This window comes from Scyliorhinus canicula, chromosome 2 (assembly GCF_902713615.1).
Source record: "Scyliorhinus canicula chromosome 2, sScyCan1.1, whole genome shotgun sequence".
Taxonomy (NCBI): domain Eukaryota; kingdom Metazoa; phylum Chordata; class Chondrichthyes; order Carcharhiniformes; family Scyliorhinidae; genus Scyliorhinus; species Scyliorhinus canicula.
In genome coordinates, this window is record NC_052147.1 from 90,868,905 (window position 1) to 90,896,171 (window position 27,267).

Genomic DNA, 27,267 nt, shown 5'->3' on the forward strand with positions numbered 1-27,267 from the left:
CTGGGTGCTGTGTCTGAGAGTGAGGGATAACAGGGTGCTGTGTCTGAGAGTGAGGGATCACAGGGTGCTGTGTCTGAGAGTGAGGGATAACAGGGTGCTGTGTCTGAGAGTGAGGGATAACAGGGTGCTGTGTCTGAGAGTGAGGGGATCACAGGGTGCTGTGTCTGAGAGTGAGGGGATCACAGGGTGCTGTGTCTGAGAGTGAGGGATAACAGGGTGCTGTGTCTGAGAGTGAGGGATAACAGGGTGCTGTGTCTGAGAGTGAGGGATAACAGGGTGCTGTGTCTGAGAGTGAGGGATAACAGGGTGCTGTGTCTGAGAGTGAGGGGATCACAGGGAGCTGTGTCTGAGAGTGAGGGGATCACAGGGTGCTGTGTCTGAGAGTGAGGGGATCACAGGGTGCTGTGTCTGAGAGTGAGGGGATCACAGGGTGCTGTGAGAGTGAGGGGATCACAGGGTGCAGTGTCTGAGAGTGAGGGATAACAGGGTGCTGTGTCTGAGAGTGAGGGATAACAGGGTGCTGTGTCTGAGAGTGAGGGGATCACAGGGTGCTGTGTCTGAGAGTGAGGGGATCACAGGGTGCTGTGTCTGAGAGTGAGGGATAACAGGGTGCTGTGTCTGAGAGTGAGGGGATCACAGGGTGCTGTGAGAGTGAGGGGATCACAGGGTGCTGTGAGAGTGAGGGGATAACAGGGAGCTGTGTCTGAGAGTGAGGGGATCACAGGGTGCTGTGTTTGAGAGTGAGGGGATCACAGGGTGCTGTGTCTGAGAGTGAGGGATAACAGGGAGCTGTGAGAGTGAGGGATAACAGGGTGCTGTGTCTGAGAGTGAGGGGATCACAGGGTGCTGTGTCTGAGAGTGAGGGGATCACAGGGTGCTGTGTCTGAGAGTGAGGGGATCACAGGGTGCTGTGTCTGAGAGTGAGGGGATCACAGGGTGCTGTGTCTGAGAGTGAGGGGATCACAGGGTGCTGTGTCTGAGAGTGAGGGATAACAGGGTGCTGTGTCTGAGAGTGAGGGATAACAGGGTGCTGTGAGAGTGAGGGGATCACAGGGTGCTGTGTCTGAGAGTGAGGGATAACAGGGTGCTGTGTCTGAGAGTGAGGGATAACAGGGTGCTGTGAGAGTGAGGGGATAACAGGGTGCTGTGTCTGAGAGTGAGGGATAACAGGGAGCTGTGTCTGAGAGTAAGGGGATAACAGGGTGCTGTGTCTGAGAGTGAGGGATAACAGGGTTCTGTGTCTGAGAGTGAGGGATAACAGGGTGCTGTGTCTGAGAGTGAGGGATAACAGGGTGCTGTGTCTGAGAGTGAGGGGATGACAGGGGTGCTGTGTCTGAGAGTGAGGGATAACAGGGTGCTGTGTCTGAGAGTGAGGGATAACAGGGTGCTGTGTCTGAGACTGAGTGGATCACAGGGTGCTGTGAGAGTGAGGGATAACAGGGTGCTGTGTCTGAGAGTGAGGGGATGACAGGGTGCTGTGTCTGAGAGTGAGGGATAACAGGGTGCTGTGAGAGTGAGGGATAACAGGGTGCTGTGTCTGTGAGTGAGGGATAACAGGGTGCTGTGTCTGTGAGTGAGGGATAACAGGGTGCTGTGTCTGTGAGTGAGGGATAACAGGGTGCTGTGAGAGTGAGGGATAACAGGGTGCTGTGAGAGTGAGGGATAACAGGGTGCTGTGTCTGTGAGTGAGGGATAACAGGGTGCTGTGAGAATGAGGGATAACAGGGTGCTGTGAGAGTGAGGGATAACAGGGTGCTGTGTCTGAGAGTGAGGGATAACAGGGTGCTGTGTCTGAGAGTGAGGGGATCACTGGGTGCTGTGAGAGTGAGGGATAACAGGGTGCTGTGTCTGAGAGTGAGGGATAACAGGGTGCTGTGTCTGAGAGTGAGGGATAACAGGGTGCTGTGTCTGAGAGTGAGGGGATCACAGGGTGCTGTGAGAGTGAGGGGATCACAGGGTGCTGTGTTTGAGAGTGAGGGATCACAGGGTGCTGTGTCTGAGAGTGAGGGGATCACAGGGTGCTGTGTCTCGGAGTGAGGGGATAACAGGGTGCTGTGTCTGAGAGTGAGGGATAACAGGGTGCTGTGTCTGAGAGTGAGGGAATCACAGGGTGCTGTGAGAGTGAGGGGATCACAGGGTGCTGTGTCTGAGAGTGAGGGGATCACAGGGTGCTGTGTCTGAGAGTGAGGGGATCACAGGGTGCTGTGTCTGAGAGTGAGGGGATCACAGGGTGCTGTGAGAGTGAGGGGATCACAGGGTGCTGTGTTTGAGAGTGAGGGGATCACAGGGTGCTGTGTCTGAGAGTGAGGGGATCACAGGGTGCTGTGTCTGAGAGTGAGGGGATCACAGGGTGCTGTGTCTGAGAGTGAGGGGATCACAGGGTGCTGTGTCTGAGAGTGAGGGATAACAGGGTGCTGTGTCTGAGAGTGAGGGATAACAGGGTGCTGTGAGAGTGAGGGGATCACAGGGTGCTGTGTCTGAGAGTGAGGGATAACAGGGAGCTGTGTCTGAGAGTAAGGGGATAACAGGGTGCTGTGTCTGAGAGTGAGGGATAACAGGGTTCTGTGTCTGAGAGTGAGGGATAACAGGGTGCTGTGTCTGAGAGTGAGGGATAACAGGGTGCTGTGTCTGAGAGTGAGGGATAACAGGGTTCTGTGTCTGAGAGTGAGGGATAACAGGGTGCTGTGTCTGAGAGTGAGGGATAACAGGGTGCTGTGTCTGAGACTGAGTGGATCACAGGGTGCTGTGAGAGTGAGGGATAACAGGGTGCTGTGTCTGAGAGTGAGGGGATGACAGGGTGCTGTGTCTGAGAGTGAGGGATAACAGGGTACTGTGAGAGTGAGGGATAACAGGGTGCTGTGTCTGTGAGTGAGGGATAACAGGGTGCTGTGTCTGTGAGTGAGGGATAACAGGGTGCTGTGTCTGAGAGTGAGGGATAACAGGGTGCTGTGTCTGAGAGTGAGGGATAACAGGGTGCTGTGAGAGTGAGGGGATCACAGGGTGCTGTGTCTGAGAGTGAGGGATAACAGGGTGCTGTGTCTGAGAGTGAGGGATAACAGGGTGCTGTGAGAGTGAGGGGATAACAGGGTGCTGTGTCTGAGAGTGAGGGATAACAGGGAGCTGTGTCTGAGAGTAAGGGGATAACAGGGTGCTGTGTCTGAGAGTGAGGGATAACAGGGTTCTGTGTCTGAGAGTGAGGGATAACAGGGTGCTGTGTCTGAGAGTGAGGGATAACAGGGTGCTGTGTCTGAGAGTGAGGGATAACAGGGTTCTGTGTCTGAGAGTGAGGGGATGACAGGGTGCTGTGTCTGAGAGTGAGGGATAACAGGGTGCTGTGTCTGAGAGTGAGGGATAACAGGGTGCTGTGTCTGAGACTGAGTGGATCACAGGGTGCTGTGAGAGTGAGGGATAACAGGGTGCTGTGTCTGAGAGTGAGGGGATGACAGGGTGCTGTGTCTGAGAGTGAGGGATAACAGGGTGCTGTGAGAGTGAGGGATAACAGGGTGCTGTGTCTGTGAGTGAGGGATAACAGGGTGCTGTGTCTGTGAGTGAGGGATAACAGGGTGCTGTGTCTGTGAGTGAGGGATAACAGGGTGCTGTGAGAGTGAGGGATAACAGGGTGCTGTGAGAGTGAGGGATAACAGGGTGCTGTGTCTGTGAGTGAGGGATAACAGGGTGCTGTGAGAATGAGGGATAACAGGGTGCTGTGAGAGTGAGGGATAACAGGGTGCTGTGTCTGAGAGTGAGGGGATCACTGGGTGCTGTGAGAGTGAGGGATAACAGGGTGCTGTGTCTGAGAGTGAGGGATAACAGGGTGCTGTGTCTGAGAGTGAGGGATAACAGGGTGCTGTGTCTGAGAGTGAGGGGATCACAGGGTGCTGTGAGAGTGAGGGGATCACAGGGTGCTGTGTTTGAGAGTGAGGGATCACAGGGTGCTGTGTCTGAGAGTGAGGGGATCACAGGGTGCTGTGTCTCGGAGTGAGGGGATCACAGGGTGCTGTGTCTGAGAGTGAGGGGATCACAGGGTGCTGTGTTTGAGAGTGAGGGGATCACAGGGTGCTGTGTCTGAGAGTGAGGGGATCACAGGGTGCTGTGTCTGAGAGTGAGGGGATCACAGGGTGCTGTGAGAGTGAGGGGATCACAGGGTGCTGTGTCTGAGAGTGAGGGGATCACAGGGTGCTGTGTCTGAGAGTGAGGGGATCACAGGGTGCTGTGTTTGAGAGTGAGGGGATCACAGGGTGCTGTGTCTGAGAGTGAGGGGATCACAGGGTGCTGTGTCTGAGAGTGAGGGAATCACAGGGTGCTGTGAGAGTGAGGGGATCACAGGGTGCTGTGTCTGAGAGTGAGGGGATCACAGGGTGCTGTGTCTGAGAGTGAGGGGATCACAGGGTGCTGTGTCTGAGAGTGAGGGGATCACAGGGTGCTGTGAGAGTGAGGGGATCACGGTGCTGTGTTTGAGAGTGAGGGGATCACAGGGTGCTGTGTCTGAGAGTGAGGGGATCACAGGGTGCTGTGTCTGAGAGTGAGGGGATCACAGGGTGCTGTGTCTGAGTGAGGGGATCACAGGGTGCTGTGTCTGAGAGTGAGGGATAACAGGGTTCTGTGAGAGTGAGGGGATCACAGGGTGCTGTGTCTGGGAGTGAAGGGATCACAGGGTGCTGTGTCTGGGAGTGAGGGGATCACAGGGAGCTGTGTCTGAGAGTGAGGGGATCACAGGGTGCTGTGTCTGAGAGTGAGGGATAACAGGGTGCTGTGTCTGAGAGTGAGGGGATCACAGGGTGCTGTGTCTGAGTGAGGGGATCACAGGGTGCTGTGTCTGAGAGTGAGGGGATCACAGGGTGCTGTGTCTGAGAGTGAGGGATAACAGGGTGCTGTGAGAGTGAGGGGATCACAGGGTGCTGTGTCTGGGAGTGAGGGGATCACAGGGTGCTGTGTCTGGGAGTGAGGGGATCACAGGGAGCTGTATCTGAGAGTGAGGGGATCACAGGGTGCTGTGTCTGAGAGTGAGGGATAACAGGGTGCTGTAACTGGGTGTTGGGGATTTCTGTGGACTGTACAACTGATTCATAAATGGTTTGATAGCTTACATTGTGTGGTTGAATTATTGCTGTAACAATGCCAGTTTGATTGTATCTTCCGGAACGAGTTTAATTAACCAAATAGTGTTCTGTTCCATAATGTCTCTACAACTCCGTGACTCTGACCTACTGTATGTTTTCCGCTGTTGCCAGGGATTTGTGGAGCATTTTACAGGAAAGGGCTCAGATCCGTGGACAGAGGCTCTGTGATGCGGACGCAGTTCACAAGTGCAGCCAGGATCTATCAGACGCTCTGACTCACATTGAGGTTAGTGCTTACAGCTCTCTGACACACGAATATAACCGGGAAGCTGGAGGCAGCACGGTAGCATTGTGGATAGCATAATTGCTTCACAGCTCCAGGGTCCCAGGTTCGATTCCGGCTTGGGTCACTGTCTGTGCGGAGTCTGCACATCCTCCCCGTGTGTGCGTGGGTTTCCTCCGGGTGCTCCGGTTTCCTCCCACAGTCCAAAGATGTGCAGGGTAGGTGGATTGGCCATGATAAATTGCTCTTAGTGTCCAGAATTGCCCTTAGTGTTGGGTGGGGTTACTGGGTTATGGGGATAGGGTGGCGATGTTGACCTTGGGTAGGGTGCTCTTTCCAAGAGCTGGTGCAGACTCGATGGGCCGAATGGCCTCCTTCTGCACTGTAAATTCTATGGGCTATGGTAAATCTGCAAAAGGGGCTTATCCCAGGATTTAAGCCCTTACCTTTCAGCCTGAAGCATGTACTGTATTCCAGTCCAAGTGGCTGATGCCAGTCTCTCTCGCTCTCTCTTTGAATGATCACACGTTTCTTTGCCGTTTTGACCACATTTTCAATGGGTGTGATCCCAAATTACTCCTGTATCAGCAGCTGCTGGTATTATCATGTTTGTCACTCAACAATGGCACAGGGTGGAAGATATGTGCCAGTGTAGAGGAATCTTTACTCTGAATATACCGTTTTGTCCCTGCCCTGCGGGTGTTCGGTAGGCCAGTGTACGTCAAAGGAGCTTTACTCTGTACCTAGCCCATGCAGGACCTGCCCTGAGTGAAGGGGCAGTGTGGAAGCAGCTTTACTCTATACCTAGCCCATGCAGGACCTGCCCTGAGTGAAGGGGCAGTGTGGAAGCAGCTTTACTCTGTACCTAGCCCAGGCAGGACCTGCCCTGAGTGAAGGGGCAGTGTGGAAGCAGCTTTACTCTGTACCTAGCCCATGCAGGACCTGCCCTGGGAGTGTTTGAAGGGGCAGTGTGGAAGCAGCTTTACTCTGTACCTAGCCCATGCAGGACCTGCCCTGGGAGTGTTTGAAGGGGCAGTGTGGAAGCAGCTTTACTCTGTACCTAGCCCATGCAGGACCTGCCCTGGGAGTGTTTGAAGGGGCAGTGTGGAAGCAGCTTTACTCTGTACCTAGCCCATGCAGGACCTGCCCTGAGTGAAGGGGCAGTGTGGAAGCAGCTTTACTCTGTACCTAGCCCAGGCAGGACCTGCCCTGAGTGAAGGGGCAGTGTGGAAGCAGCTTTACTCTGTACCTAGCCCATGCAGGACCTGCCCTGGGAGTGTTTGAAGGGGCAGTGTGGAAGCAGCTTTACTCTGTACCTAGCCCATGCAGGACCTGCCCTGAGTGAAGGGGCAGTGTGGAAGCAGCTTTACTCTGTACCTAGCCCATGCAGGACCTGCCCTGAGTGAAGGGGCAGTGTGGAAGCAGCTTTACTCTGTACCTAGCCCATGCAGGACCTGCCCTGAGTGAAGGGGCAGTGTGGAAGCAGCTTTACTCTGTACCTAGCCCATGCAGGACCTGCCCTGAGTGAAGGGGCAGTGTGGAAGCAGCTTTACTCTGTACCTAGCCCATGCAGGACCTGCCCTGAGTGAAGGGGCAGTGTGGAAGCAGCTTTACTCTGTACCTAGCCCATGCAGGTCCTGCCCTGGGAGTGTTTGAAGGGGCAGTGTGGAAGCAGCTTTACTCTGTACCTAGCCCAGGCAGGACCTGCCCTGAGTGAAGGGGCAGTGTGGAAGCAGCTTTACTCTGTACCTAGCCCATGCAGGACCTGCCCTGGGAGTGTTTGAAGGGGCAGTGTGGAAGCAGCTTTACTCTGTACCTAGCCCATGCAGGACCTGCCCTGGGAGTGTTTGATGGGGCAGTGTGGAAGCAGCTTTACTCTGTACCTAGCCCATGCAGGACCTGCCCTGAGATGGTTTGATGGGGCAGTGCAGAGGACCACAGGATGTTGCATCTGATAGTGAGGGGATTACAGAGTGCTGTGAATGGGAGTAAGCTGTGTTTGAAGGGGCAGTGCAGAGATGAAAGATTTAGTACAGAATCAAATCATCCTCTTTTCATTTGCCTTTTGTGTGCGTTTCTTTAGGAGAAACTTAAAAGCATTCCTGATGAAATTACAAAGGACCTGAGGGGTGTTCAAGCACAACTTCGGACACACGAAGCATTGGAACATGAACTGTCTGGGGCAGAGCAGCGAGTAAGAATACTGATTTATAATTCAATGTAGCATCCCCATATTAACTGTCAATATGGAGTAGTGTGAGCTGAATTTACAGGTGATAATGCTGGTTCGAGTTGGATGGAATTGATTTGTACACCATTTCAACTTTAACCACCAAGCAACAAATCTTCCATTCTCCCTAGTGTTCCTGCACAATATACTGTCTCCCCTCACTCTGCAGTGTTCCTGCACAATATACTGTGTCTCCCCTCGCTCTGCAGTGTTCCTGCACAATATACTGTCTCCCCTCGCTCTGCAGTGTTCCTGCACAATATACTGTTTCCCCTCGCTCTGCAGTGTTCCTGCACAATATACTGTCTCCCCTCGCTCTGCAGTGTTCCTGCACAATATACTGTCTCCCCTCACTCTGCAGTGTTCCTGCACAATATACTGTCTACCCTCACTCTGCAGTGTTCCTGCACAATATACTGTCTCCCCTCGCTCTGCAGTGTTCCTGCAGAATATACTGTCTCCCCTCGTTCCGCAGTGTTCCTGCACAATATACTGTGTCTCCCCTCACTCTGCAGTGTTCCTGCACAATATACTGTGTCTCCCCTCACTCTGCAGTGTTCCTGCACAATATACTGTGTCTCCCCTCGCTCTGCAGTGTTCCTGCACAATATACTGTGTCTCCCCTCACTCTGCAGTGTTCCTGCACAATATACTGTCTCCCCTCGCTCTGCAGTGTTCCTGCACAATATACTGTGTCTCCCCTCACTCTGCAGTGTTCCTGCACAATATACTGTCTCCCCTCGCTCTGCAGTGTTCCTGCACAATATACTGTGTCTCCCCTCGTTCCGCAGTGTTCCTGCACAATATACTGTGTCTCCCCTCGCTCTGCAGTGTTCCTGCACAATATACTGTCTCACCTCGTTCCGCAGTGTTCCTGCACAATATACTGTCTCCCCTCGCTCTACAGTGTTCCTGCACAATATACTGTTTCCCCTCACTCTGCAGTGTTCCTGCACAATATACTGTCTCCTCTCGCTCTGCAGTGTTCCTGCACAATATACTGTCTCCCCTCGCTCTACAGTGTTCCTGCACAATATACTGTTTCCCCTCACTCTGCAGTGTTCCTGCACAATATACTGTCTCCCCTCGCTCTGCAGTGTTCCTGCACAATATACTGTCTCCCCTCGCTCTACAGTGTTCCTGCACAATATACTGTCTCCCCTCACTCTACAGTGTTCCTGCACAATATACTGTCTCCCCTCGCTCTGCAGTGTTCCTACACAATGTACTGTCTCCCCTCACTCTGCAGTGTTCCTGCACAATATACTGTCTCACCTCGTTCCGCAGTGTTCCTGCACAATATACTGTCTCCCCTCACTCTGCAGTGTTCCTGCACAATATACTGTCTCCCCTCGCTCTGCAGTGTTCCTGCACAATATACTGTCTCCCCTCGCTCTGCAGTGTTCCTGCACAATATACTGTCTCCCCTCACTCTACAGTGTTCCTGCACAATATACTGTCTCCCCTCACTCTACAGTGTTCCTGCACAATATACTGTGTCTCCCCTCGCTCTGCAGTGTTCCTGCACAATATACTGTCTCCCCTCACTCTACAGTGTTCCAGCACAATATACTGTCTCCCCTCGCTCTACAGTGTTCCTGCACAATATACTGTCTCCCCTCGCTCTACAGTGTTCCTGCACAATATACTGTCTCCCCTCACTCTGCAGTGTTCCTGCACAATATACTGTCTCCCCTCGCTCTACAGTGTTCCTGCACAATATACTGTCTCACCTCGTTCCGCAGTGTTCCTGCACAATATACTGTCTCCCCTCACTCTACAGTGTTCCTGCACAATATACTGCGTCTCCCCTCACTCTGCAGTGTTCCTGCACAATATACTGCGTCTCCCCTCACTCTGCAGTGTTCCTGCACAATATACTGTCTCCCCTCACTCTGCAGTGTTCCTGCACAATATACTGTCTCCTCTCGCTCTGCAGTGTTCCTGCACAATATACTGTCTCCCCTCGCTCCACAGTGTTCCTGCACAATATACTGTGTCTCCCCTCGCTCTGCAGTGTTCCTGTACAATATACTGTCTCCCCTCACTCTGCAGTGTTCCTGCACAATATACCGTGTCTCCCCTCGTTCCGCAGTGTTCCTGCACAATATACTGTCTCCCCTCACTCTGCAGTGTTCCTGCACAATATACTGTCTCCCCTCGCTCTGCAGTGTTCCTGCACAATATACTGTCTCCCCTCGCTCTGCAGTGTTCCTGCACAATATACTGTGTCTCCCCTCACTCTGCAGTGTTCCTGCACAATATACTGTCTCCCCTCGCTCTGCAGTGTTCCTGCACAATATACTGTCTCCCCTCGCTCTGCAGTGTTCCTGCACAATATACTGTCTCCTCTCGCTCTACAGTGTTCCTGCACAATATACTGCGTCTCCCCTCACTCTGCAGTGTTCCTGCACAATATACTGTGTCTCCCCTCACTCTGCAGTGTTCCTGCACAATATACCGTGTCTCCCCTCGTTCCGCAGTGTTCCTGCACAATATACTGTCTCCCCTCACTCTGCAGTGTTCCTGCACAATATACTGTCTCCCCTCACTCCGCAGTGTTCCTGCACAATATACTGTCTCCTCTCGCTCTGCAGTGTTCCTGCACAATATACTGTCTCCTCTCGCTCTGCAGTGTTCCTGCACAATATACTGTCTCCCCTCACTCTGCAGTGTTCCTGCACAATATACTGTCTCCCCTCGCTCCGCAGTGTTCCTGCACAATATACTGTCTCCTCTCGCTCTGCAGTGTTCCTGCACAATATACTGTCTCCCCTCACTCTGCAGTGTTCCTGCACAATATACTGTCTCCTCTCGCTCTGCAGTGTTCCTGCACAATATACTGTCTCCTCTCGCTCCACAGTGTTCCTGCACAATGCACTGTCTCCTCTCACTCTGCAGTGTTCCTGCACAATATACAGTGTCTCCCCTCACTCTGCAGTGTTCCTGCACAATATACTGTGTCTCCCCTCGCTCCGCAGTGTTCCTGCACAATATACTGTGTCTCCCCTCGCTCCACAGTGTTCCTGCACAATATACTGTCTCCTCTCACTCTGCAGTGTTCCTGCACAATATACTGTCTCCCCTCACTCTGCAGTGTTCCTGCACAATATACTGTCTCCTCTCGCTCTGCAGTGTTCCTGCACAATATACTGTCTCCCCTCGCTCCGCAGTGTTCCTGCACAATATACTGTCTCCTCTCGCTCTGCAGTGTTCCTGCACAATGCACTGTCTCCTCTCGCTCTGCAGTGTTCCTGCACAATATACTGTCTCCCCTCGCTCTGCAGTGTTCCTGCACAATATACTGTCTCCTCTCGCTCTGCAGTGTTCCTGCACAATGCACTGTCTCCTCTCGCTCTGCAGTGTTCCTGCACAATATACTGTCTCACCTCGTTCCGCAGTGTTCCTGCACAATATACTGTCTCCCCTCGCTCTGCAGTGTTCCTGCACAATATACTGTCTCCTCTCGCTCTGCAGTGTTCCTGCACAATATACTGTCTCACCTCGTTCCGCAGTGTTCCTGCACAATATACTGTCTCCTCTCGCTCTGCAGTGTTCCTGCACAATATACTGTGTCTCCTCTCGCTCTGCAGTGTTCCTGCCCAATATACTGTCTCCTCTCGCTCTGCAGTGTTCCTGCACAATATACTGTGTCTCCCCTCACTCTGCAGTGTTCCTGCACAATATACTGTCTCCCCTCGCTCTGCAGTGTTCCTGCACAATATACTGTGTCTCCCCTCACTCTGCAGTGTTCCTGCACAATATACTGTCTCCTCTCACTCTGCAGTGTTCCTGCACAATATACTGTGTCTCCCCTCAGTCTGCAGTGTTCCTGCACAATATACTGTCTCCTCTCGCTCTGCAGTGTTCCTGCACAATATACTGTCTCCTCTCGCTCTGCAGTGTTCCTGCACAATATACTGTCTCCCCTCGCTCTGCAGTGTTCCTGCACAATATACTGTCTCCCCTCGCTCTGCAGTGTTCCTGCACAATATACTGTGTCTCCCCTCACTCTGCAGTGTTCCTGCACAATATACTGTCTCCCCTCACTCTGCAGTGTTCCTGCACAATATACTGTGTCTCCTCTCGCTCTACAGTGTTCCTGCACAATATACCGTGTCTCCCCTCGCTCTACAGTGTTCCTGCACAATATACCGTGTCTCCCCTCGTTCCGCAGTGTTCCTGCACAATATACTGTGTCTCCCCTCGCTCTGCAGTGTTCCTGCACAATATACTGTCTCCCCTCACTCTGCAGTGTTCCTGCACAATATACTGTGTCTCCCCTCGCTCTGCAGTGTTCCTGCACAATATACTGTGTCTCCCCTCAGTCTGCAGTGTTCCTGCACAATATACTGTCTCACCTCGTTCCGCAGTGTTCCTGCACAATATACTGTCTCCTCTCGCTCTACAGTGTTCCTGCACAATATACTGTCTCCTCTCGCTCTGCAGTGTTCCTGCACAATATACTGTCTCCTCTCGCTCCGCAGTGTTCCTGCACAATATACTGTGTCTCCCCTCGCTCCACAGTGTTCCTGCACAATATACTGTCTCCCCTCGCTCTGCAGTGTTCCTGCACAATATACTGTCTCCCCTCGCTCTGCAGTGTTCCTGCACAATATACTGTGTATCCGCTCGCTCCGCAGTGTTCCTGCACAATATACTGTGTCTCCCCTCGCTCCACAGTGTTGCTGCACAATATACTGTCTCCCCTCACTCTACAGTGTTCCTGCACAATATACTGCGTCTCCCCTCACTCTGCAGTGTTCCTGCACAATATACTGTGTCTCCCCTCGCTCTACAGTGTTCCTGCACAATATACTGTCTCCCCTCGCTCTACAGTGTTCCTGCACAATATACTGTCTCCCCTCGCTCTGCAGTGTTCCTGCACAATATACTGTCTCCCCTCGCTCTGCAGTGTTCCTGCACAATATACTGTCTCCCCTCGCTCTGCAGTGTTCCTGCACAATATACTGTGTATCCCCTCGCTCTACAGTGTTCCTGCACAATATACTGTGTCTCCCCTCGCTCTGCAGTGTTCCTGCACAATATACTGTCTCCCCTCGCTCTGCAGTGTTCCTGCACAATATACTGTCTCACCTCGCTCTACAGTGTTCCTGCACAATATACTGTGTCTCACCTCGCTCTGCAGTGTTCCTGCACAATATACTGTCTCCTCTCGCTCTGCAGTGTTCCTGCACAATATACTGTCTCACCTCACTCTGCAGTGTTCCTGCACAATATACTGTCTCCCCTCACTCTGCAGTGTTCCTGCACAATATACTGTCTCCTCTCGCTCTGCAGTGTTGCTGCACAATATACTGTCTCACCTCACTCTGCAGTGTTCCTGCACAATATACTGTCTCCCCTCACTCTGCAGTGTTGCTGCACAATATACCGTGTCTCCGCTCGCTCTACTGTGTTCCTGCACAATATACTGTCTCCCCTCGCTCTGCAGTGTTCCTGCACAATATACTGCGTCTCCCCTCACTCTGCAGTGTTCCTGCACAATATACTGTCTCCCCTCACTCTACAGTGTTCCTGCACAATATACTGTCTCCTCTCGCTCTGCAGTGTTGCTGCACAATATACTGTCTCCCCTCGCTCTGCAGTGTTCCTGCACAATATACTGTCTCCCCTCGCTCTGCAGTGTTCCTGCACAATATACTGTCTCCCCTCAGTCTACAGTGTTCCTGCACAATATACTGTCTCCCCTCGCTCTGCAGTGTTCCTGCACAATATACTGTCTCCCCTCGCTCTGCAGTGTTCCTGCACAATATACTGTCTCCTCTCGCTGTGCAGTGTTCCTGCACAATATACTGTCTCCGCTCGCTGTACAGTTTTCCTGCACAATATACTGTCTCCCCTCAGACTGCAGTGTTCCTGCACAATATGCTGTCTCTCCCCTCACTCCACAGTGTTCCTGTACAATATACTGTCTCCCCTCGCTCTGCAGTGTTCCTGCACAATATACTGTCTCCCCTCGCTCCGCAGTGTTCCTGCACAATATACTGTTTCCCCTCACTCTGCAGTGTTCCTGCACAATATACTGTTTCCCCTCACTCCACAGCGTTCCTGTACAATATACTGTCTCCCCTCGCTCTGCAGTGTTCCTGCACAATATACTGTCTCCCCTCGCTCTGCAGTGTTCCTGCACAATATACTGTGTCTCCCCTCACTCTGCAGTGTTCCTGCACAATATACTGTCTCCTCTCGCTCTGCAGTGTTCCTGCACAATATACTGTCTCCTCTCGCTCTGCAGTGTTCCTGCACAATGTACTGTCTCCCCTCAGTCTGCAGTGTTCCTGCACAATATACTGTCTCCCCTCAGTCTGCAGTGTTCCTGCACAATATACTGTGTCTCCCCTCACTCTGCAGTGTTCCTGCACAATATACTGTTTCCCCTCACTCTGCAGTGTTCCTGCACAATATACTGTCTCCCCTCAGTCTGCAGTGTTCCTGCACAATATACTGTGTCTCCCCTCGCTCCGCAGTGTTCCTGCACAATATACTGTTTCCCCTCACTCTGCAGTGTTCCTGCACAATATACTGTTTCCCCTCACTCTGCAGTGTTCCTGCACAATATACTGTTTCCCCTCACTCCACAGCGTTCCTGTACAATATACTGTCTCCCCTCGCTCTGCAGTGTTCCTGCACAATATACTGTGTCCAATCTCTGTAATAGCATTCTTGTACAACAACTTGTCTCTTCCTCTCTCTGCAGTCATATTCCTATACAATATATTGTCATCCCTCTTTCTGCAAAGGTATTCTTGGGCACTATACAGTCTCTTCTCTCTCTGCATTAGTGTTTTCTACAATATACTGTCTCCCCTCATAGTATTCCTATGCAATTAACTTTCCCTCTCTCTCTCCCTCTCTCTAGTGTTTCCCCCTGTCTGTTAGTATCTCCCGACTTGCTAGCCACTGCCTGATTCTTCTTTTAGTTTGCTTAATTTATTCCATACTCATCCATACCCTTATCTTTAAAGCTCCCAATGTCGGACACTTTAGGAACTTTCAAGCGGTTATTGGATAGGTACATGGAGCACACCACAATGACAGGGAGTGGGATAGCTTGATCTTGGTTTTGGATGAAGATCGGCACAACATCGAGGGCCGAAGGGCCTTTTCTGTGCTGTACTGTTCTATGTTCTATGTTCATCCCCCACCTCAGCAGCCTGCTGAGGGAGTGAGTTGCAGTTTTCCTTGACCCATTGTGCAAGGCCACTAACCCTTGAACAGCTAGCTGGCAGTCCCATCCAGGTTCAGAAATGGAAAGCAGGTAAGGGCATCACAAGTCAGCTGGTGTCAGAGGAACTGTATATAACCATGTGGGACTCAGAGAAAGCATCCGTCACCTAGTGACAGTTGGTGTCCCTCTAATCCCAGCTGCAGGAGTTGGTGGATGCAGCTGATGAGGTCCTGCACCAATGCACCACACAGCAGAGTGCGGCCCTGCAGATCAAGCAGCAGGCGGTTGTGGAAAACTGGGAGAGCCTGAGGGGTAAAGTGGATCAGCGGAAGGAAGACCTGGAACAGGCCTGTAAAATCCAACGGTTCCTGGCTCTGGTGAGTACAGAGAAGTAATAGGTTTTCTTTGGAGTTGAAAAGCTTAGCAGCATAAAATAGCAAAAAAAGGAATTTGCATTTATTTAGTGCCTTTCAAAACCTCAATAGCCAATTAATTACTTTTTTGAAGAGCATTCACTGATTTAATGTGGGAAATACAGCAAACAATTGCGTGCAGCAAGCTCCGCAAAAAGAAACTTGATCATGACCAGATGATAAGTGATATTGGGTTGCAGGATAAATATTGTTCAATGCACCAGTGAGAACCCTCCTTTCTACTTCAGAATACCGCCACTACCACCGGACTTGTGGAGTATCGGGCCGGCGAGAACGGCGGAGGTGCCATTACCAGTGCCCCCAAACTTGTGTCTTTACATGATTCCCAGTAGTAGTTGCAGAAGTTGGCAGTGCCAACTCACCCTCCCCCCGACTGCGCTCCAGCAACACTTTTTCCATTCGTGGGGTTTTACCCGCCTACACAAAGCCCGAAATAATCTTATTCACCCGCTTGAAAAAGGCCTTTGGGATGAAGATGGGGAGGCACTGAAAGATAAACAGAAATCTGGGGAGGACCATCATTTTCATGGTCAGTATCCTCCCCGCCAGTGATAGCGGGAGCATGTCCCATCCCTTAAAGTCCCCTTTCATTTGTTCTACCAGCCGGGATAGGTTTAACTTGTGCAGTGTCTCCCATTCCCGGGCCACCTGGATTCCCAGATATCAAAAGCTCTTCCCTACCATTCTAAGTGGCAGCTCTCCCAGTCTCTCGTCCTGTCCTCGTGCCTGGATTGCAAACATCTCGCTTTTCCCCATGTTCAGTTTATACCCCAACAAAAATTGCCAAATTCCCCCAGGATTCACATTACTTCCCCCATCCCCTCCAGCGTGTCCAAAATATACAAGAGCAGGTCATCTGCGTAGAGCGAGACCCGGTGCTCCACCCCCCGAACCAGCCCTTTCCAGTTCCTAGAGGCCCTTAAAGCCATGGCCAATGGCTCTATCGACAGAGCAAACAGTAACGGGGAGAGGGGGCACCCTTGCCTCATCCCTCGGTGTAGTTTTAAAAAACCCCAACCTCAGCCGGTGCGTACGCACGCTCGCTACTGGTGCCTGATAGAGCAACCGCACCCAGTCACTAAAGCCCTCACCAAACCCAAACCTTTCCACTTCCTCCCGCAGATAATTCCACTCCACCCGATCAAAAGCCTTCTCTGCATTCATCGCTATCACCACCTCCGCCTCCCCTCCTTCTGAGGGCATCATAATAACATTGAGAAGCCTTCGAACATTGGCCTTGAGTTGCCTTAACAAATCCCATCTGGCCTTCCCCTATCACCCCCGCCACACAGCCCTCTATCCTTGTGGCCAGTATCTTAGCCAGCAGCTTGGCGTCCACATTCAGTAGAGAAATCGGCCTATGTGAGCCGCATTGCTCTGGATCCTTCTCCCATTTCAGGATCAATGAAATCGAGGCCTGCGACAATGTTGGGGGGAGGACTGCCTTCTCTCTTGCTTCATTAAATGTCCTCACCAGCAATGGGTTCAATATCTCTGAAAACATCTTATAGAATTCCACCAGATAGCCGTCAGGCCCCGGGGCCTTGCCAGACAGCATGCCCTCCAGCCCCTTAATTATTTCCTCAATCTCAGTTGGGGCTCCCAGCCCTTCCACCAGATCCTCATCTACTCTCGGAAACCTCAACTGATCCAAAAACTGCCTCATCCCCTCCACCCCAGCCAGGGGTTCCAACTCATATAATTTACTATAAAAGTCCTTAAACACTTTGTTCACCCCTGCTGTGTCCAGGACAGTATTACTGTCTCTACTCTTTACTTTACCTATCTCCCTAGCCGCCTCCCTTTTCCTGAGCCGGTGCGCCAACATTCTGCTTGCCTTTTCCCCGTACTCCTAAATCGCCCCCCTTGCCTTCCTCAACTGTTCCACTGCTTTATCTGTAGTCAGCAACCCAAACCCCGCCTGTAGCCTCCGCCGCTCCCTCAGTTTCAAACAGTTCTTGGCAGTTAGCTGTCAGTCACCATTTAGTGGTGCATTCTCCATCCCAAAAATCATTCTTTATTGCCGGTATTCTTGACCTCACAGTGTTGTGGGAGTACTTCTACGACGCGGACTGCAGTGGTTCGAAAAGAAGGCCCACGACCACCACTTTCTGACGGGCAAGTCAGGATGAGAATAGATAGTCTCGCCAGCACCACCCACATTGCAAAAAGAAAAAGTATTTCAACACAGAAATCAGCTTTTCAGAATTGCAACAACCCTGTTCCTAACTTGTTGATGGTTTGTGTTCTGTGCGATAAAGCAAAATATTCATAGCTCATCCTTAAAAATAATGGTTAATTAGCAGAGAAATTGGAGAAGCGGGGATTGTTCTCCTTAGAACAGGGAGATTTAATAAAAGTGTCCAGAATGGTGAGGGTTTTGATACAGTAAATAAGGAGAAGCTGTTTTCACTGGCAGGAGGGTAAGTAACCAAACAAGACAAGTTCAAGATAGTTAGCTAAAGAACCAGAGGGGAGATGAGATTTTGTTTTGAATGGAGGCAGTTATGATATGGAATACATTGAAATAGTGGTGGAGGCATATTCCATAGTAACTTTCCAAAGGCAATTGGATAGATACCTGTGGGAGAGGAAATTGCAGAGCCGGGCGGAGTGGTGCTAATCTGTTGGCTCTTTCAAAGTGCAAGCACAAATGCGATGGGCCGAACAGCATCTTGCTGTGCTGTGCAATTTCTTAAATCAGGTTATACACAGGACATGACCGTCCCTCAGTTCTTTAAATCCCAGGTTGATAACTGAGACCTTCTTCAGTGTGATCCTTCATGTTTCTTCACATTCCACAATAACTAGTGCTCATGGAGCCTAAATTCTGGAAGAGTCCTATGCACAATACCACATTGGTTCAGCTGAGAGATGTGTGCAGGCAGGAGCAATTGCTGAATGTTCTGTTTGATCATTCTGTCCTGTTTTGCTGTAAAGTATTTTGTATATATAGTAAACACAATAGTGCACGACATAACAATCTCAAAGTCCACTTGGGGGTTTGGTGTGGAGAAGGTTTGCTCAGTAAAACAGGCGCCAGATTTTCACGCATCAATCTGTTTGAAGCCTGACGTATACATTTTGAACTTTGCATCTCCAAGGTGCGGGATTACTTCTCCTGGTCGGCTGAACTGATGAGGGAGATGAAAGTGGAGGAAACAACACGTGATAGTTCCATGACTAAGTTAAACCAAACCCAACACCAGCAGCTTCGGGCTGAAATCGATGCCAGGGAGAAGACTTTCAATCAAGTGGTCACCCTGGGCCATGAGATCCTGCAGGAGGAGTCCTCCACCTCCAAAGATGTGAGAACTATCTATACTCACCTCTTCTCCCCCCCTTCCTTCTGTTCATCGCCTTTTATCCTTCTGCCTCTCCCACCATTTTGTTTGCTCCTCTCTCCTCTTCATCTTTTGTCCTTGCGACCACTCTCATTGTTTTTCTTGTTTCTTTCTGAATCCCAATCTTGTCCCCTCCCAAATCACTGATGCCCTTTGCTCATCCCCATCCCAGTCTCATTTCCTGGACTCTTACCCTCCTTCCTTCTCTCATTCCCCCTCTGCTCTTATCTCCCTGTCTCCCATTCTTCTTCTCTCATTCCCTCCTCTCTCAATTCCCTCTGTCGGATTCCCCCTTCTCACCCTCTCACCCTCCCTCTCTCTCTCACCCTCCCTCTCTCTCTCACCCTCCCTCTCTCTCTCACCCTCCCTCCCTCTCTCACCCTCCCTCTCTCTCTCACCCTCCCTCTCTCTCTCACCCTCCCTCTCTCTCTCACCCTCCCTCTCTCTCTCACCCTCCCTCTCTCTCTCACCCTCCCTCTCTCTCTCACCCTCCCTCTCTCTCTCACCCTCCCTCTCTCTCTCACCCTCCCTCTCTCTCTCACCCTCCCTCCCTCTCTCACCCTCCCTCTTTCTCTCACCCTCCCTCTCTCTCTCACCCTCCCTCTCTCTCTCACCCTCCCTCTCTCTCTCACCCTCCCTCTCTCTCTCACCCTCCCTCTCTTTCTCACCCTCCCTCATTCTCTCACCCTCCCTCTCTCTCTCACACCCTCCCTCTCTTTCTCACCCTCCCTCTCTCTCTCACCCTCCCTCTCTCTCTCTCACCCTCCCTCTCTCACCCTCCCTCTCTCTCACCCTCCCTCTCTCTCTCACCCTCCCTCTCTCTCTCACCCTCCCTCTCTCACCCTCCCTCTCTCTCTCACCCTCCCTCTCTCTCTCACCCTCCCTCTCTCTCTCACCCTCCCTCTCTCTCTCACCCTCCCTCTCTCTCTCACCCTCCCTCTCTCTCTCACCCTCCCTCTCTCTCTCACCCTCCCTCTCTTCTCACCCTCCCTCTCTCTCTCACCCTCCCTCTCTCTCTCACCCTCCCTCTCTCTCTCACCCTCCCTCTCTCTCTCACCCTCCCTCTCTCTCTCACCCTCCCTCTCTCTCTCGTCCTCCCTCTCTCTCTCACCCTCCCTCTCTCTCTCACCCTCCCTCTCTCTCTCACCCCTCCCTCTCTCTCTCTCACCCTCCCTCTCTCTCTCACCCTCCCTCTCTCTCTCACCCTCCCTCTCTCTCTCACCCTCCCTCTCTCTCTCACCCTCCCTCTCTCTCTCTCACCCTCCCTCTCTCTCTCACCCTCCCTCTCTCTCTCACCCTCCCTCTCTCTCTCACCCTCCCTCTCTCTCTCACCTCCCCTCGCCCTTCAAGCCCCTCTTGCCCTTCAAGCCCCCCTCGCCCTTCAAGCCCCCCTCGCCCTTCAAGCCCCCCTCGCCCTTCAAGCCCCCCTCGCCCTTCAAGCCCCCCTCGCCCTTCAAGCCCCCCTCGCCCTTCAAGCCCCCCTCGCCCTTCAAGCCCCCCTCGCCCTTCAAGCCCCCCTCGCCTTTCAAGCCCCCCTCGCCCTGCCAACCATTTCATTCATCAACCCTCTCTTCGATCCTTGCTCATCAATCTCCCTCTCACCCATCCCCATTCCCCTCTCCCTCTAATCATCCTCCTCCTCCTCCCATCTCATCCTCCCTAGTCATCCCCTCCTCTCTGATTTCCCTCCCTCTCATTCCCCTTCTCTCATCCTTGCCTCTCCCATCCCTGCTTCTCGACCTTCTCTCTCATCTTCCCTCTATCTCTGATCCTCCTCTCTTTCTCATATCCACTCCCTCTCATCCTTCTGCCCCTCTCATCCCCTGTCCCTCTCTCATCCTTCCTTCCCCCTTTCTAGCTGCATATCCACAGGTCTGAACCAATTTGTCCTTGTCTCTAGATCAGAGATAAGGTCCGTGCGCTACAGGATGAGAGGTCGAACTTGTACCATCACTGGGAGTTGAAGAAGAACTGGTTGGAGAGGATGTTATTGCAGCAGCTTTTCTCCAGAGACATCAGCCAAATGGAAAAGATCATGAACTCTCAGGAGGTGGGTATGGTCAGAGGGCAGATACAGGACGTGGATATGGTTAGAGGGCAGAAACAGGACGTGGATATGGTTAGAGGGCAGATAACAGGACGTGGATATGGTTAGAGGGCAGAAACAGGACGTGGATATGGTTAGAGGGCAGAAACAGGACGTGGATATGGTTAGAGGGCAGAAACAAGACGTGGATATGGTTAGAGGGCAGAAACAAGACGTGGATATGGTTAGAGCGCAGAAACAGGACGTGGATATGGTTAGAGCGCAGAAACAGGACGTGGATATGGTTAGAGGGCAGATACAGGACATGGGTATGGTTAGAGCGCAGAAACAGGACGTGGATATGGTTAGAGCGCAGAAACAGGACGTGGATATGGTTAGTGTGGTAGTAACCACTGATGTGTGTGTATATATATATATATATATATATGGGTTTTACGGTAAGGCCCCTGTACTACAGGGACGGAGGTAGATCCCTGCCTGCTGGCTCCGCCCAGTAGGCAGAGTATAAATATGTGTGCTCCCCATACAGCAGACATTTCGTCAGCTGCTGTAGGAGACCACACATCTCTGTGTAATAAAGCCTCGATTACATTCTACTCTTATCTCGTTGTAATCGATAGTGCATCAGCTAGAGGGCAGAAACAGAACGTGGATATGGTTAGAGCGCAGAAACAGGACGTGGGTATGGTTAGAGGGCAGAAACAGGACGTGGGATATGGTTAGAGGGCAGATACAGGACATGGGTATGGTTAGAGGGCAGAAACAGGACGTGGGTATGGTTAGAGGGCAGATACAGGACGTGGGTATGGTTAGAGGGCAGAAACAGGACGTGGGTATGGTTAGAGCGCAGAAACAGGAGGTGGGTATGGTTAGAGGGCAGAAACAGGACGTGGGTATGGTTAGAGCGCAGAAACAGGACGTGGATATGGTTAGAGCGCAGAAACAGGACGTGGATATGGTTAGAGGGCAGATACAGGACGTGGATATGGTTAGAGGGCAGAAACAGGACGTGGGTATGGTTAGAGGGCAGAAACAGGATCTGGGTATGGTTAGAGGGCAGATACAGGACGTGGGTATGGTTAGAGGGCAGATACAGGACGTGGGTATGGTTAGAGGGCAGATACAGGACGTGGGTATGGTTAGAGGGCAGATACAGGATGTGGGTATGGTTAGAGGGCAGATACAGGATGTGGGTATGGTTAGAGGGCAGATACAGGACGTGGGTATGGTTAGAGGGCAGATACAGGACGTGGGTATGGTTAGAGGGCAGATACAGGACGTGGATATGGTTAGAGGGCAGATACAGGACGTGGATATGGTTAGAGGGCAGATACAGGACGTGGGTATGGTTAGAGGGCAGATACAGGACGTGGGTATGGTTAGAGGGCAGAAACAGGACGTGGATATGGTTAGAGGGCAGATACAGGACAGGTTTAAACTAATTCAGCAGGGGGATGGGAACCTAAATTGTAGTCCCAGTGTACAGGATGTTGAGAGTAGTGAGGTCAGGGATAGGGTTAAAAGTTCGAAAGAGGGCACCGGCAAGCAGGACGCTGGTTTGAAGTGTGTCTACTTCAACGCCAGGAGCATCCGGAATAAGGTGGGTGAGCTTGCAGCATGGGTTGGTACCTGGGATCTCGATGTTGTGGCGATTTCGGAGACATGGGTAGAGCAGGGACAGGAATGGTTGTTGCAGGTTCCAGGATTTAGATGTTTCTGTAAGAACAGAGAAGATGGTAAAAGAGGGGGGGGTGTGGCATTGTTAATCAAGGAAAGTATTACGGCGGTAGAAAGGACGCTTGAGGACTCGTCTACTGAGGCAGTATGGGCCGAGGTTAGGAACAGTAGAGGAGAGGTCACCCTGTTGTGAGTTGTCTATAGACCTCCGAATAGTCCCAGAGATGTCGAGGAAAGGATTGCAAAGATGATTCTTGACAGGAGCGAGAGTAACAGGGTAGTTGTTATGGGGGACTTTAACTTTCCAAATATTGACTGGAAATACTATAGTTCGAGTACTATAGATGGGTCAGTTTTTGTGCAGTGTGTGCAGGAGGGTTTTCTGACACAGTATGTAGACAGACCAACAAGGGGCGAGGCCACATTGGATTTGGTACTGGGTAATGAACCCGGCCAGGTGTTAGATTTAGATGTAGGTGAGCACTTTGGTGATAGTGATCACAACTCGGTTATGTTTACTTTAGCAATGGGCAGGGATAGGTATATACCGCAAGGCAAGAATTATAGCTGGGGGAAAGGCAATTATGATGCTATTCGGCAAGATTTAGGAGGTATAGGATGGGGAAGGAAACTGCAGGGGATGGGTACAATCGAAATGTGGAGCTTTTTCAAGGAACAGCTACTGCGTGTCCTTGATAAGTATGTACCTGTCAGGCAGGGAGGAAGTTGTCGAGCAAGGGAGCCGTGGTTTACTAAGGAAGTTGAAGCACTTGTCAAGAGGAAGAAGAAGGCTTATGTTAGGATGAGACATGAAGGCTCAGTTAGGGCACTTGAGAGTTACAAGTTAGCCAGGAAGGACCTAAAGGGAGAGTTAAGAAGAGCGAGGAGAGGACACGAAAAGTCGTTGGCGGATAGGATCAAGGAAAACCCTAAGGCTTTCTATAGGTATATCAGGAACAAAAGAATGACTCGAGTAAGATTAGGGCCAATCAAGGATAGTAGTGGAAAGTTGTGTGTGGAATCAGAGGAGATAGGGGAAGCATTAAATGGATATTTTTCGTCAGTGTTTACACTGGAGAAAGACAATGTTGTCGAGGAGAACACTCAGGTTCAGTCGACCAGGCTAGATGGAATTGAGGTTCAAAAGGAGGAGGTGTTAGCAATTTTAGAAAATGTCAAAATAGATAAGTCCCCTGGGCCAGATGGGATTTATCCTAGGATTCTCTGGGAAGCCAGGGAGGAGATTGCAGAGCCTTTGTCCTTGATATTTATGTCGTCTTTGTCGACAGGAATAGTGCCGGAAGACTGGAGGATAGCAAATGTTGTCCCCTTGTTCAAGAAGGGGAGTAGAGACAACCCTGGTAATTATAGACCTGTGAGCCTTACTTCGGTTGTGGGTAAAATGTTGGAAAAGGTTATAAGAGATAGGGTTTATAATCATCTTGAAAAGAACAAGTTGATTAGCGATACTCAACACGGTTTTGTGAAGGGTAGGTCATGTCTCACAAACCTTATTGAGTTTTTTGAGAAGGTGACCAAACAGGTGGATCAGGGTAAAGCTGTTGATGTGGTGTATATGGATTTCAGTAAGGCGTTTGAGAAGGTTCCCCACGGTAGGCTATTGCAGAAAATAAGGAAGTATGGAATTGAAGGTGATTTAGCGGTTTGGATCAGTAATTGGCTAGCTGAAAGAAGACAGAGGGTGGTGGTTGATGGCAAATGTTCATCCTGGAGTTCAGTTACTAGTGGTGTACCGCAAGGATCTGTTTTGGGGCCACTGCTGTTTGTCATTTTTATAAATGACCTGGAAGAGGGTGTAGAAGGATGGGTTAGTAAATTTGCAGATGACACGAAGGTCGGTGGAGTTGTGGATAGTGCTGAAGGATGTTATAGGATACAGAGGGACATAGATAAGCTGCAGAGCTGGGCTGAGAGGTGGCAGATGGAGTTTAATGCGGAAAAGTGTGAGGTGGTTCACTTTGGAAGGAGTAACAGGAATGCAGAGTACTGGGCTAATGGCAAGATTCTTGGTAGTGTAGATGAACAGAGAGATCTCGGCATCCAGGTACATAAATCCTTGAAAGTTGCCACCCAGGTTAATAGGGCTGTTAAGAAGGCATATGGTGTGCTAGCCTTTATAAGCAGGGGGATTGAGTTTCGGAACCACAGGGTCATGCTGCAGCTGTACATAACTCTGGTGCGGCCACACCTGGAGTACTGCGTGCAGTTCTGGTCACCACATTATAGGAAGGATGTGGAAGCTTTGGAAAGGGTTCAGAGGAGATTTACTAGGATGTTGCCTGGTATGGAGGGAAGGTCTTACGAGGAAAGGCTCAGGGAATTGAGGTTGTTTTCGTTAGAGAGGAGAAGGCTGAGAGGTGACTTAATAGAGACATATAAGATAGTCAGAGGGTTAGATAGGGTGGACAGTGAGAGTCTTTTTCCTCGGATGGTGATGACCAACACGAGGGGACATAGCTTTAAATTGAGGGGTGAGAGATATAGGACAGATGTCAGAGGCAGTTTCTTTACTCAGAGAGTAGTAGGGGTGTGGAACGCCCTGCCTGCAACAGTAGTAGACTCGCCAACTTTAAGGGCATTTAAGTGGTCACTGGATAGACATATGGATGAAAATGGAATAGTGTAGGTCAGATAGGCTTCAGATGGTTTCACAGGTCGGCGCAACATCGAGGGCCGAAGGGCCCGTACTGCGCTGTAGTGTTCTATGTTCTATGTTCTATGTTCTATGGGTATGGTTAGAGGGCAGAAACAGGACGTGGGTATGGTTACAGGGCAGAAACAGGACGTGCATATGGTTAGAGCACAAAAACAGGAGGTGGGTATGGTTAGAGGGCAGATACAGGACGTGGGTATGGTTAGAGGGCAGATACAGGACGTGGGTATGGTTAGAGGGCAGATACAGGACGTGGGTATGGTTAGAGGGCAGATACAGGACGTGGGTATGGTTAGAGGGCAGATACAGGACGTGGGTATGGTTAGAGGGCAGATACAGGACGTGGGTATGGTTAGAGGGCAGATACAGGACGTGGGTATGGTTAGAGGGCAGATACAGGACGTGGGTATGGTTAGAGCGCAGAAACAGGACGTGGATATTGTTAGAAGGCAGATACAGGACGTGGGTATGGTTAGAGGGCAGATACAGGACGTGGGTATGGTTAGAGGGCAGATACAGGACGTGGGTATGGTTAGAGGGCAGATACAGGACGTGGGTATGGTTAGAGGGCAGAAACAGGAGGTGGGGCTATTCCTTAAACAATCATGAGCGAAATTTCCTACATACAGCCTTTTTAGCAATTAAATCCAGAGAGGATACTAGGAATCTCATAAGTCACAAATCCAACTTCAGCTCTTCATTTGCTGTGGAGGACAGTGCAAACCATGCAGTCACAAACACAAAGTGCGGGGGGATTAACATTTAACCCCCAGAAATGAAGGTTGTTGGGGTCAGGTCTGAAAATCTAAAACCATCCCAATCTCAAGTTCTCTACTCCCAGAATTAACAGACTGAAGGAGTGGGAAGGATGATCAGATACAAGCTCACTCCCAGGAAGCAGGATTGAGGATCTGGAGGATGATGGGATACAAGCCCACTCCCAGGAAGCAGGATTGAGGATCTGGAGGATGATGGGATACCAGCCCACTCCCAGGAAGCAGGATTGAGGATCGGGAGGATGATGGGATACCAGCCCACTCCCAGGAAGCAGGATTGGGGATCGGGGAGGATGATGGGATACCAGCCCATCCCACGAAGCAGGATTGAGGATCGGGGAGGATGATGGGATACCAGCCCACTCCCAGGAAGCAGGATTGAGGATCGGGGAGGATGATCAGATACTAGCCCATTCCCAGGAAGCAGGATTGAGGATCGGGGAGGATGATCAGATACCAGCCCACTCCCAGGAAGCAGGATTGGGGATCGGGAGGATGATGGGATACCAGCCCACTCCCAGGAAGCAGGATTGAGGATCGGGGAGGATGATGGGATACCAGCCCTTCCCAGGAAGCAGGATAGAGGATCGGGAGGATGATGGGATACCAGCCCACTCCCAGGAAGCAGGATTGAGGATCGGGGAGGATGATGGGATACCAGCCCACTCCCAGGAGGCAGGATTGAGGATCGTGGAAGATGATGGATACCAGCCCATCCCAGGAAGCAGGATTGAGGATCGGGGAGGATAATGGGATACCAGCCCACTCCCAGGAAGCAGGATTGAGGATCGGGGAGGATGATGGGATACCAGCCCACTCCCAGGAAGCAGGATTGAGGATCGGGAGGATGATGGGATACCTGCCCACTCCCAGGAAGCAGGATTGAGGGTCGGGGAAGATGATGGGATTCCAGCCCACTCCCAGGAGGCAGGATTGAGGATCGGGAAGGATGATGGGATACCAGCCCACTCCCAGGAGGCAGGATTGAGGATCGGGAAGGTTGATGGGATACCTGCCCACTCCCAGGAAGCAGGATTGAGGATCGGGAAGGTTGATGGATACCAGCCCACTCCCAGGAAGCAGGATTGAGGATTGGGAGGATGGGATACCAGCCCACTCCCAGGAAGCAGGATTGAGGATCGGGGAGGATGATGGGATACCAGCCCACTCCCAGGAAGCAGGATTGAGGATCGGGGAGGATGATGGGATACCAGCCCTTCCCAGGAGGCAGGATTGAGGATCGGGGAGGATGATGGGATACCAGCCCACTCCCAGGAAGCAGGATTGAGGATCGGGAGGATGGGATTCCAGCCCACTCCCAGGAAGCAGGATTGAGGATCGGGGAGGATGATGGGATACCAGCCCACTCCCAGGAAGCAGGATTGAGGATCGGGAGGATGGGATACCAGCCCACTCCCAGGAAGCAGGATTGAGGATCGGGGAGGATGATGGGATACCAGCCCATCCCAGGAAGCAGGATTGAGGATCGGGGAGGATAATGGGATACCAGCCCACTCCCAGGAAGCAGGATTGAGGATTGGGAAGGTTGA

General features: G+C 51.4%; 1 protein-coding gene across 1 annotated transcript in view; it reads left to right on the top strand.

Annotated features, from left to right (window-relative positions):
- Positions 1-27,267, top strand: part of sptbn5 (spectrin, beta, non-erythrocytic 5) — a 332,093-nt gene that overhangs the window by 136,471 nt on the left and 168,355 nt on the right. The window contains exons 31-35 of the mRNA XM_038790252.1: positions 5,232-5,346; positions 7,427-7,537; positions 14,963-15,142; positions 18,304-18,507; positions 20,444-20,593. Of these exons, the coding sequence (XP_038646180.1) occupies positions 5,232-5,346; positions 7,427-7,537; positions 14,963-15,142; positions 18,304-18,507; positions 20,444-20,593 (760 nt within the window). The remainder of the gene's footprint in view (positions 1-5,231; positions 5,347-7,426; positions 7,538-14,962; positions 15,143-18,303; positions 18,508-20,443; positions 20,594-27,267) is intronic.